The following is a 10,811-nucleotide window of genomic DNA, read 5'->3' as shown; positions in this document are numbered from 1 at the left end:
GTGGTCTTGTCTGTACGTGAGGTACTGTACAACCTCAGATCAATACATTTGATTAAAGTGACCACCGTTCTAATCCTGAAATATCCGATGCAGCGCATGGGGGATGTCATTGCATGGTCTGCACTGATAAAATATTCCAGATGTGGTTGGCCAAACTTGAACATGACTCATTCATGTTAAGATTTATAGTCTGAGGGGAAATGCCACACTACTCAGCAATACTATGGTGAAAGCCATAGCACTCAAGGGCCCGATGTTCTTGTTCATATTGTCTGGTAGCGATCTGATAAAATAGATATACTGCAGCTCAAGAGGCTGGATGAGTCTCAGATGTAGTGCAAGGACACTGCTCAAAGAAAAATAACCTACTCAGCTCAAACAAAACAATCTATCAATGACAGGTGGCTGATGGCATGCTCTGCCTTTATGCCGCTTTTTACACTAAAGGAGTTGCAGTAGATTAGCACCACATCTTTTCCAATCTGATTCTTTCCATTTATAAAAAACAGAACATACACAAAACTCTCATTTTGAGATATGATGGGGGAAAAGGTGTGAAGCCTTCATTTAAAAAAAGACATGTCCTAAAATTAGAGTTCCAGCCAGCTGAAAAAGCAACAAAATGGATAATAGCCATGCCTGACACAATGATTATCTATTCAAAAAACTCAAAACAGAGTTTTACCTGACAGTTCCTTTGGGTCTTCGCTGGTCAGGGGTGACCTGGATGGTATCATGGCAGTAAACTCATCTGCACACTGTGCAGTGGATCCTTCTCCACAGGGTCCATTTCTAGAGCCACACAGGGACACTCAATGCTGATACTGAAATCTCAGTTCTCTATTCAACTGAAAATCACCAAGAAACAATGACATTCACATACCCAAGGAGAAGGGACTACTATACTTGCCATTAACGCGCCGATGACGTGTGCCGGAGGAATGTTGATGTGAACAGATTCTGGTAGAAGGCAGGAAATCAAGACAGCCACGCGAGCATTACTTGCCATGTAAGCTCGGATGGGCCGACCAGACGACTCTCAGCCTTCAGCCAGACTCTCTGTGCAGCACAAGAAAGCGTCACAAAGTCACGAGCAGCTGCTGTGATCGGTACGGCTTCACGGAGAAATGAAACACAGCTGTACACAATGCTCTCCTGCTGTCCTCCACATCTGAACATTCACTCTGTCTGTCACTCAGGAAGTGGGCTGCCAAGATGGAGAAGTGAAAACTGCTGATTCTTTTTAAAAAAATATTATTTTATTCTCTTTTGAATGCTATTACTGTACATTTTCCCAGTATGCACAATATAAAATGCAATGGTCAAGCTGTTAGTGATTTGCTTATGTAAATCGAGAGAGAAGGTCACAAGCTTTACATCTGAGAAGCTCTTGCAAGCCTGTTCCCTCTTTAGCTACACAGTGAGATAAAAGGGAATATTTATTTATTTTTCTTTTAATAAAAGGCAGATTGATGTATTTTTCCTACAGCATAAGAACACATCAAACGAAACCGTGTCACCACAGATAAATTACATCGCGGATATCGACAAGTGTCTGTCAGTTAAATACAATAACACTGAAAGCGAGGAGAGAGAAATGCAGTAAAAACAGGCCTTACATGTACATTGCATTCATCTTAACCATTCCACATGCATAACACGCAGTACAGTAGACACTAAATTACATCACATGACTTGGCCACTCACACAGTCCAGACACACCGGCCACTGAGGGGTGTGGGGAACATCATCCATAATCTAGAAATATGGTCCTGAGGGACACAAAGGAAATGAGTGTATGTAATTGAAGGCAAGAGAAGAGCATGTCCCATTAGCGAGAGCAGAGGAAGTGTCATGGCACAAATGACTGGGAGCAGGTCATCAAGGTAATGACATTATGTTAGGAACAATGTCTTCCAGTGCAGTTACTATTAACCATTATCACTAGCTAATCACAGAACGTACTCACAGATCTCCACAACTTTGATCTACAGTTTTATTTAAATTAACATTAACAACAATGTTGAAAGATGTATGGTGATATGGAATTTTTTTTAAAAAACAGTTGTGTTTCATCTTATCATAGGTGTGCCCTGCTAAAATACAGTTTTGGAAATATCCAGTACAATGTTAACCAACAAGTACATAAAAAAAAAATCAGTGCGGTCCCTAAAAACTAGATGAACTAGACTAAACTATTAGTGGTAGTTATCCTGCTTGCCACTCTAAACACATACAGGCTACTGTTTATTGAAATAGAATATTACAATATGACCACATTTTACATTCACCTACAACTTGTTATATGGCATTAGCGAGTTTCCGAATCTTGAAAGGACATTATCACAAAGTTGAGTGCACACCAAAGACTGAGAATGTATATTTGTAAGTGTGTGATGACGAAACAAGATACAAGACTAACCCAGAGTTTTAAATGTCTATGGCAATTTTGTCCTCTCTTGTTAGTCCGCTGCCCACCCGTCTTCGACCCTCCAGCAGAAACGACAGCACCACAACCCAGCGTTGTCCGAGTGACCTCTGTCGAGCTGAGCTGGTGCTCTGTCTGAAGTAGGTGGTCGTTCCTGTGGCGATGGCGTCAAACTGCTCGCTCAGTAGCCACGCCTCCCACAAGAGCGTAAGCGCATTCATAACCATCATGACGACAACCCAGAACTCCTCCCCTGACAATGTGAGCCACAGTGACAGAGTACGAGAGCCTGCAGGCATCTTGTCGTACAGGTAACTTGCCGCCGTGGCAATAAAAAGAAGGTGGGCAATCACCATTGAGAGGATGAAGAAGAGGAAGAGGCGGTGGTTGCCGCGGCCGACGCACCGGTTGAGGAAAAGGCAGTGATGGTCGTAGTCTTTGACGCACACTTCACACAGCTTGCAGTGTTTAGTGTAGTCAGGCTGAAACAACTTTGAGGAAAGCAAAGGCAGAGTGAGAAGGACAGCAACTGAGTTAAAAGAACTAATGCAATGTATATGATTTAGCCCATTTACTAGAAAATGTAAGTCTTTAATAACTTTAATGTTGACCTATTCTAAAAGCATACCAGAGTTGGATCTCTTTCCTTTCCTATCTTCCAGGTTATTGCTCTTTGATTTAACTAATCAGGTTGTCTTAATCACCATAAATATTTCACCATTCTCTCCTTGCTTACATTACATCACTGTTTTGACATCTGAGATTTTAGCAGACATGTATATAGGGTGAGACTAGACACGCACCAAAAGGAGAGAAACCTGTATTTAATCTAGACAGAATGACTAACGACTACATGATTAGATAATTAGATACATAGGTATCAGTGCTTTTTGAACCATTGCCAGTGCAAATGCCTTACCTCACAGTATGGACAGAACCTGTGAGGGCTCTGGTTGTTCTCTACCAGGTCAGCGATACAGGAGAATCGAGGATCGGCATCTGCTCTGTCCAGCGTGCCAGGGTCCTGTGTCAGAACCTTACAGAACAAACCCAGGACCAGGGAGAAGTGGACCACTGACATCTGGATCAGAGGACTGTTTGGCCACACACATGCGACAAGTTAAGGATGAACCCTTGTCATTTTTACATACAAAAAAAATCATAGATTACATTTGCTTTAATGTGCGTATTAGGGTAGGCTTCATGTGTGCTGTTTAAGGATATTGGGCATGATTCTTCCATAGAAGCAGAGCAGGGAGTGGAACAGGCCAGCTATGAGGGTCCCCAAGTAGATCGGGTTGGGTAACCTGGAACGAGGACAGAGGTGGTCTGAACAAGGAGTTGTCGTAAAACACTGGAATCCATTGACTTAGTGGTAAATATTTCACATGTCCTACAGTTTTTGTCAGACCTTTGGTATGTGGTCATGCGGTGGAACTGTGTGAAGATGCTCCTGGCCAGCCAGGGGAAGAGCAGGCCACAGATTAGACCGCCATAGCCTCCCAACATGGCTGCTATTAGCAGGATGGCAGCTCCACTCAGAGATGGAAAAAACAGGGTCCAGTAATATAGAGCTGTCGAGAACACAGACACACAACACAATAACACCAGCACACATACTCAATATACACTCACAAACACACGCACACACACACACACACACACGCACACACACACACACACACACACACACACACACACAACACATTTATTGTATATTTACCATGAGACTCTTTGGGCTTGAGGTGTATCGGCTCATGAAAGTGCCGACTCAGTAGTTTGGTGAGTTGCTGATGTCTAGTGAAAAGAAAAACAGTGTAGCCATGTATTAATCACAATCAGGATCCCTAGAGAAACAGGTCATCTGGAAATGCAAACACACTGTATATTTTCAAGATACTGTGTGTTATAATCCCATACAGTGCTCGTTAGTGTTTTAACAGTAATACTTCTACGGAGAGCAGATTCACCTAAATGTTCTCCCCTGCTTGCTGAGATGGAGCGGTGTGAGGCCAATGTGGTTCTTCTGATGGAGCATCCTGCACCCTGCTCTCTGCAGCAGCGTCCAGCACACCTCCACTCCACCCCTCTCCGCTGCAACGTGAAATGCTGTCGCCCCCTGCTGGTCAACTGCGTCCACATCACATCTCTGGGACACAAACACAAGCGTGAAGGTACAGAGCTGCTAAATGCCCTGTCACATCTGCACTGGGTCCTACTCTACAAAAAGCATTTCAAGATTTAACTGATCTTTGTCCCATTTCCAAATACGTGAGCTAAGATTGTCTCACCTTTGGGGAGGCTTTTGAGCCCTGTTCATATTTAAACGGCTTTCTCAATGTAGCTAATTATACACTCTGAGAACACGGTGTAAATCGAAACCACATTTCATATCTTTAAAGCTGCACTGAGAGTAAGGGGGCACAAAGACTAAAAAGAGAAATAAAAAAACTCAGCCCTCATATTGCTTTGGTTGTGGATGAAGTGCGAGCTCAAAACTGCTTCTTGCACATCCACAACAGACAAGCAACAGCAATGTCCCAAAGGGGCTGCGTTTCTGCCTAAATACAGTACGAACTGAACTAGTTCTTGTCAGAGAAACCTTTAATATTGTGCATGATGGATATTTTGCTTAACATATATTGTGTTTCACAAGTGGTTGACCTGAGAGGCATGATGTTTAGTAACACAGACTTGTTATCTGCTACCTCCCATATGGTAGATCACTGGCATGCTTCTTGGTACAGTACATCGAGCTTTTTGTTTTGTATGTTTTGTATGTTTTGCACGTGAGCTATTCCAAGAATCCTCTCTGTTGACAGATCTGTCATAATAGACTTATGTATTTAAGTACGAAGCAGCCAACTTGAGCAGAAAAAGAGGAATGGATGGATGGATATTTAAGCAAGGACAACTGAGGCTCATCCAGTTAATTACATTTCTATTTATCCAAGTGAAGACCAATCAGAAGTTCAGGCATTTTTCATCAACTATCTAAACAAAAGTGTTTTTCTTCATCATCCCTTGTGGTTTTGACTACAAATGCCTGCGAAAATCTTAGCTTGATACCTCTGTGTTTTCTTTATCGCCTAGCCGGGTATTTATTTCAGCTTTTACTGATTTTACTTTAATGTTGTGCTGGTGATTCGTGTTTCAGGTGATTTACAAAGAGAATAAAAGTAGGTACAAGTTGAGTGAAGTCACACGTACATTATGCATTTTAACTGTCAGATAGGGTAGCAACAGTAGCTACGTGTTTTCATTCAAATCAATGTCGGAAATGTTTTTTCAAAGCTTTTAAACTGTTGGATAATGCCCTTGTGTTAAACTGTTAACTACAGCGGGTGAGTGCGTAAGAGAGTGAAGACTATATCATACCTGGTCTCTGAGCAGATACTGGATCACCTCTGTGTTGCCCGTGGACGCAGCCAGGTGTAGTGGCGTCACCTGGTACATGTCCGTGTCTGAGAACCGGAACATTCCTGTCTCCCACAAATAGTGCACTGCAATACTGGGAACAATAACTAACAGTTGGTGTCTGCATGATATATTTGTGTGTAATGGTTTAGCCACACAAAGAGACGAGACAAAGAAACAACTACAGTAACAACTCACATGTTGCCCCCAGTGACTGCATGATGGAGTGACGTTTTACCCTGCACATCCACAAGGCGTAGATCAGCTCCATACTGCATCATTTGGTGTATGATATAGATGTTCCCTTGCCTTGTGAGAATCAAAAGTACAAACTGTTATTACACAGGATCAAGTAAAGGACAAAAAGACATTAAACACTGCAAACCTACTGCTCACCTGCAGGCAAAGTGAAAGGCTGTCTGTCCTGAATCGGATGTCAGGTTAGGGTCAGCTCCGTTGCTGAGAAAAAGGTCCACCAGGACACGGTTACCATGAAGGGCAGCATAGTGGAGAGGGCTGAACCCGCCCCAGCCTGGATGAAGACAAACACGTGGACAACACAGTGAGGTTTGAAGATGACGACCTTCAAATTTGATCTGTAGTCTCTGTGACAAGCAATATGAGCCTGACACAAATGCACGGTGGGTGTGTTTTGCCTGTGGATGGTTAAAACCCTCTGAAGTCGGGGGTTTGGGTTCCCTGCTTCGGCACACTGTGACTTTGCGCTGTGTGTTTGTCACAGGATCTGTCCACCTAGATCTGTGCCAGAGGAGCTGCTGCACGGTTAGGTTTCCACTTGGCATCGTGACAAAATCAGACCAGGAAACACTGAAGCAGAATTAAGTGGTCCTTTAAAATGTGAAATTATACATTTGCAGCGTTGTAATATTTGCAAAATATAACTAAGTCTAGTTATATGGTGCAGGTTTCAACTGATGAGTATTACAAACGTATGACATAGGTTTAACCGGTGTGTTTTCTTAGTAAACTGTTAATCAGCCGTTTGGCTTCGGCTTTAAAATCAGCGACAGTTATAGCCTAAAAAAACCCAAGCATTTGCTGACAGCATCACAATAGGAAGTATTGTGGCCTGTGGTTTGACATTTCATGCTAAAAAAATAAAAAGAGCAACGTTGACAAGATCATGCATGTGATCTTCTTTTCTTTTTTTACTGCATCTCATTCTACCTTACCTTTTTGCTTGAGGACTGATCGATCGTTTTGAACGGAGTGTATACACTGATCAACATTTCCCCTCTGTATACACTCAAATATGTCTGCACCGCTAAAGGCGCACACGGGCATCGGGTGCTGGTGCATTGTGATGGGTGCACGGACGAGGCCTGCGACTGTTCCCACAGACTTGCGGATTGAAGCTGGGGAAAAAATCAGCAGCTCGGACGAAGCACTACAACATCACAGCGCCAAAGTGAGAAGGGAGATCATCTTTCGCCGCAAAGTGACTTGGATCCGTCATTTCGCTAAACTGATTGGGGCAGACCACGCCCTGGACGCCCCATTGGTTAGGGGTTGGTCACATGACCCGTGACGTCAGCGCGTCAACAAACCAACAACCGCAAACGTTAAAACATGGTCGCACTGCAGCCGAAAACTAAAAACACACACACACTTACACACTTACACACTTACTCACTTACTTTTAGATTCAGTCAAAGATTTATTTTGAATGTCCATTTTTTAAATGCTAAAAATGCGTCTTAATTAACGTTTGAAGGTTTCAGTCCCCATGTTCCCTCGCCTGCAGGTTCAGTCGTTTCACACGGGCAGTGGTGCAGCGTCTGTCCCACTGACTGTGATAGTTGTGTCAGTCAGCGCAAGTGAAGACTTGTCGTTATCGGCAGGAGGTAAGAGCTGGACGGCGCCGAGTCAAAGTGCTTGGAACATGGGGGAATAGTGCGCCACGGAGCTCGACAGCGTCGACTGACTTCAGCCAGGTGATAGTGATTCATGCATGTAGAAGGGTGACGTATCTATTTCATGAATGACACTCATAACATATATTTTGTAACTAGGAATACTAATTTCTACGTAGATATTCTGACTCCATACAAGTTACACCCGTATTTTAATTGCTGTAATATCCTCATTGAATGTCTATAGTTCATGAGTTGCCAGGTGTTAATGTTGTCCATTTACTTTGGGACAGTTTATTGTGTTTCCCCAATTGTGTCCCCCTCCCCGCTGGTTTCGGTTGAGATAAATTTAGGTCAGGTTCAGGTTAAGACGAAACAAAATACTGTAAATAGAAATGGGGAAACTTCATAGATACAGTAACACCCATTTCTGTGTCGTTGACTCTCCACAGGATGGCACTGTTTAGCTAAGCTGCGTTACTGCTGTGATTTTCTCTCACACCATTTCAAACACCATTCTCAATGCAGCTGCACTCCATACTAACACACTCCACATGAACGTTTGAACCAAATGTTAAGAAAACAAAAACACAACTCTAAATCAGACCCTACTATTAATACTAAATCAAATAATTCACATAAACCCATATTTATGCTCCTGCCCTTGCTGGCCCCTTTGGTGAATCGTGGCATCTTGCCCCCCTGTGATTTATGTCATGGCAGCCTCACATACCACATGTATAAAGCAGAGGGCCTGTTCTTTGAGCAGCAGGGGGAGGGCCCCATCCAACCAGCTGAACTACAGCTTTTGTCCACTTCTGCTTCTCTGAGGAAGTGAGAAGGCACATGACCTGGGCCAGCTGATGTGAGTTGCTCTGCTCGTTCAAAGTTCAGTCTGCTGGGAGCAGATTAGTAAGAGGCGGGGGGCGTTTATTTTTAAAGAAGTGCCTACTCTGTAGGCGCGACAGTTGTGTCTAAGCAGGCTTCTGCTTGTCTTTTCCTCCTCATGTGGCAACAGGGACAGACCACAGTTGCGGAAGACAGTTGACAACAACACAACACTGATGACAGTGTGAGGACACTGAGCGAGGGAACTCCCAGATGGCTCTCACACAAGTACAGGTAAGAATATGAGGACTGTAACTGTTACATGAATAATTTTCCTTTGGAAAATTGAATGTGTGTGTGCTACTGTACTCATGATAATATGCATTTCTCACTTTCACATCTGTGACTATATGGCACTATAAAACACAACAGAGATTTGTGCTGTTTTACCACCAAGGAGCGACTTTTGATGCTTTTGTGCGCTCTTACAGTCAGTCTCACTCATTTCACACTGTCACATGAGGAAACATCAAGGTATTAATCAATTGCTATGGAATGTGAACTGACTCTACCTTAAGTTACAGTACCATCATAACTGATTATACTGGCTCTGACAGTTTAGCAGTTTGTCTTGAATACATTTCCTCATTGTTCAGCATGGGTGTTTCAAAACTGAAAATGCCTAGAATGATAGCACTGTAATGAGGATCCAATCCTCAAACCTCAGTCAAACAGTAACAGAGAAGTGTAAAACATGCATTAGAAGCCTCCTGTGTGAAGAACTTCAGACCTCAGAAGAATTGCGTCACAGTATTCAAAGCTCGGGTTTCATCAGTGTCACATCTATTTTATTTTGTAAAAAACAAAATATCCTTACTAACCATCATTTGCATATGTGCATCTCAATTTGTCTTATACAAAGACATTGTTTTACTGTCCAAAATTTCTTGTACTTCTAAGTGACAGGATGCTTTATGTATTAGGACTGTTGCACAATTAGTGTTGGTAACTTAAAACTGCCCTGGAGTAAAGGTAATTGTACATAAGGTAAATTTGTTCCATGCAGTTGAGAAGAGGAGCTTGAAAAGATATTTGGGGTTTTTACTTTAAAAAAAGAAATTGAATGCGACTATATCCTTCTAATTACTGAAAATTGGCCTTTAATTATACTATACGGATCCTTCACATAGGTTTATATCTAGTTAATGAGAGTGGCACATGACTTCCAGTGGCCTCTTTTTCTGGAAACGGTATGCTTGGGTAAATGAGGTGCTGAGGGTTTGGTTTGAGACTATTTTCTCTGAGGAAGTGAGACAGACCAAGGCAACATCATTAAAAGATAGTCAGGATATTATGTAAACTCAGGATATCAAAAAAAAAAGCGCCTGCAGATTTCTCATTTTTGGCTTCCTTGTTTTCCTTCCAGGACCAGACTGGTAAAGGGGAGAGGATCAATAAGGAAACTGGAGAGCTGAGTGCCTCAGGGGAGCTGTCGGTCTCTGTGGATTTAAAGGAGCTGAAGGTAGAGGGCTCTTGTAGGAACCCCCAACTCCCACAAGAGCTCAGAGAACAACTACAGGAACTGGGAATTTACACATGCTCCAGCCCTGACCACACGTCTGAACAGGTTCCTTTAGAGCAAAGAGAGGAGCTTCTAGTCAAAGTCCTACCGCTCTACATACAGGTATTGACCATTGGGACAAGAGTGTGTGGCTGTTTTTCTCTCATTGTTCATCCACTCATCATTTTCAGAGTTATATTTTGAAGTTCATCAGTCAACCAGAGCGGTTATTCATTCTCTTTTCTGGAGGAGGTGGAAGTTTTTGGGTTTTTTTTCCAATTGTAAATCTCTTTCAACAAATGAATAGAGACTATTCACTGGAGAAACACGAATGGATGATTTCAATTGAAAGTTGAACCACAGTTGTAATCAGAACCCAACCTTGAAAAGGTTAAAGGGAACACTATGGTTTTGGAAGCTGTTCCAGGGCTATTTGAACAATTAAACTGGCATGAGATGCAGTCAGATGTTTGGGCCTCAGCTGATGCCATCACTGCACCGTCCCTTGAAATAAATCTGTTTGTGGTTTTTCAGTATAATCCATACAATCACATGAAATACCAAGGGGCTTCAGATCCATAGCTTCAGGCCTCACTTTGATTCTCACGGTCTGAATTATGTCACAGTTATGCAGATAACTCTCGTCTTTATTTTATTTTTTTGTAACCCGTGCACACATACTGTGTAAATTCCATCACTGATC

General features: G+C 42.6%; 3 protein-coding genes across 12 annotated transcripts in view; 1 reads left to right on the top strand and 2 right to left on the bottom strand.

The window, feature by feature from the left end:
* Positions 1-1,181, bottom strand: part of arhgap22 (Rho GTPase activating protein 22) — an 11,911-nt gene extending 10,730 nt beyond the window's left edge. Inside the window, exons 1-2 of one of the 3 annotated variants that reach the window (XM_035605943.2) lie at positions 884-1,181; positions 686-792 (exon numbers count right to left, since the gene is read on the bottom strand). In XM_035605943.2, coding sequence (XP_035461836.2) covers positions 686-737 — 52 coding nt within the window. In that variant the 5' untranslated portion in view covers positions 738-792; positions 884-1,181. Of the gene's footprint in view, positions 630-685; positions 793-883 lie in introns of those variants that run through there. The other 2 variants (XM_035605942.2, XM_035605944.2) reach the window with 2 other exon arrangements.
* Positions 1,182-1,979: 798 nt separating this feature from the next.
* On the bottom strand, positions 1,980-7,555 carry si:ch211-223a10.1 (putative ZDHHC-type palmitoyltransferase 6). 2 transcript variants are annotated; one of them, XM_035605897.1, is made up of 10 exons: positions 7,504-7,555; positions 6,242-6,377; positions 6,044-6,154; positions 5,807-5,939; positions 4,399-4,577; positions 4,152-4,225; positions 3,840-4,002; positions 3,653-3,735; positions 3,348-3,538; positions 1,980-2,919 (listed from the first exon to the last, which is right to left on the bottom strand). In XM_035605897.1, the coding sequence occupies exons 1-10, from the start codon at positions 7,538-7,540 to the stop codon at positions 2,431-2,433; spliced, it is 1,596 nt and encodes a 531-aa protein (XP_035461790.1). In that variant the 5' UTR covers positions 7,541-7,555; the 3' UTR covers positions 1,980-2,430. The 2 variants fall into 2 exon arrangements, with proteins under 2 accessions (XP_035461790.1, XP_035461789.1); XM_035605896.2 differs by lacking the exon at positions 7,504-7,555 and adding an exon at positions 7,039-7,356.
* The window catches only part of wdfy4 (WDFY family member 4), a 40,430-nt gene continuing 37,166 nt past the window's right edge, over positions 7,548-10,811 (top strand). For 3 of the 7 annotated variants that reach the window (XM_035605893.2, XM_035605889.2, XM_047334887.1), the window contains exons 1-2: positions 8,632-8,841; positions 9,974-10,231. In XM_035605893.2, coding sequence (XP_035461786.2) covers positions 8,821-8,841; positions 9,974-10,231 — 279 coding nt within the window. In that variant the 5' untranslated portion in view covers positions 8,632-8,820. Of the gene's footprint in view, positions 7,801-8,442; positions 8,585-8,630; positions 8,842-9,973; positions 10,232-10,811 lie in introns of those variants that run through there. The other 4 variants (XM_035605892.2, XM_035605891.2, XM_035605887.2 and 1 more) reach the window with 3 other exon arrangements.

This window comes from Scophthalmus maximus, chromosome 10 (assembly GCF_022379125.1).
Source record: "Scophthalmus maximus strain ysfricsl-2021 chromosome 10, ASM2237912v1, whole genome shotgun sequence".
In the NCBI taxonomy this organism is placed as follows: Eukaryota; Metazoa; Chordata; class Actinopteri; order Pleuronectiformes; family Scophthalmidae; genus Scophthalmus; species Scophthalmus maximus.
Note: the sequence above shows the minus strand (reverse complement) of the source record. Positions and strands in the feature narration are given on the sequence as shown.

Excerpts from the sequence above, each read along its gene's own strand:
- si:ch211-223a10.1 (XM_035605896.2), bottom strand. The coding sequence starts at position 7,165 with ATGCACCAGCACCCGATGCCCGTGTGCGCCTTTAGCGGTGCAGACATA. Across the intron at positions 5,940-6,043 it reads GCAGTCACTGGGGGCAACAT|TATTGCAGTGCACTATTTGT; the intron begins GTGAGTTGTTAC and ends TATTGTTCCCAG. Across the intron at positions 4,003-4,151 it reads CAAGCCCAAAGAGTCTCATG|CTCTATATTACTGGACCCTG; the intron begins GTAAATATACAA and ends TGTTCTCGACAG.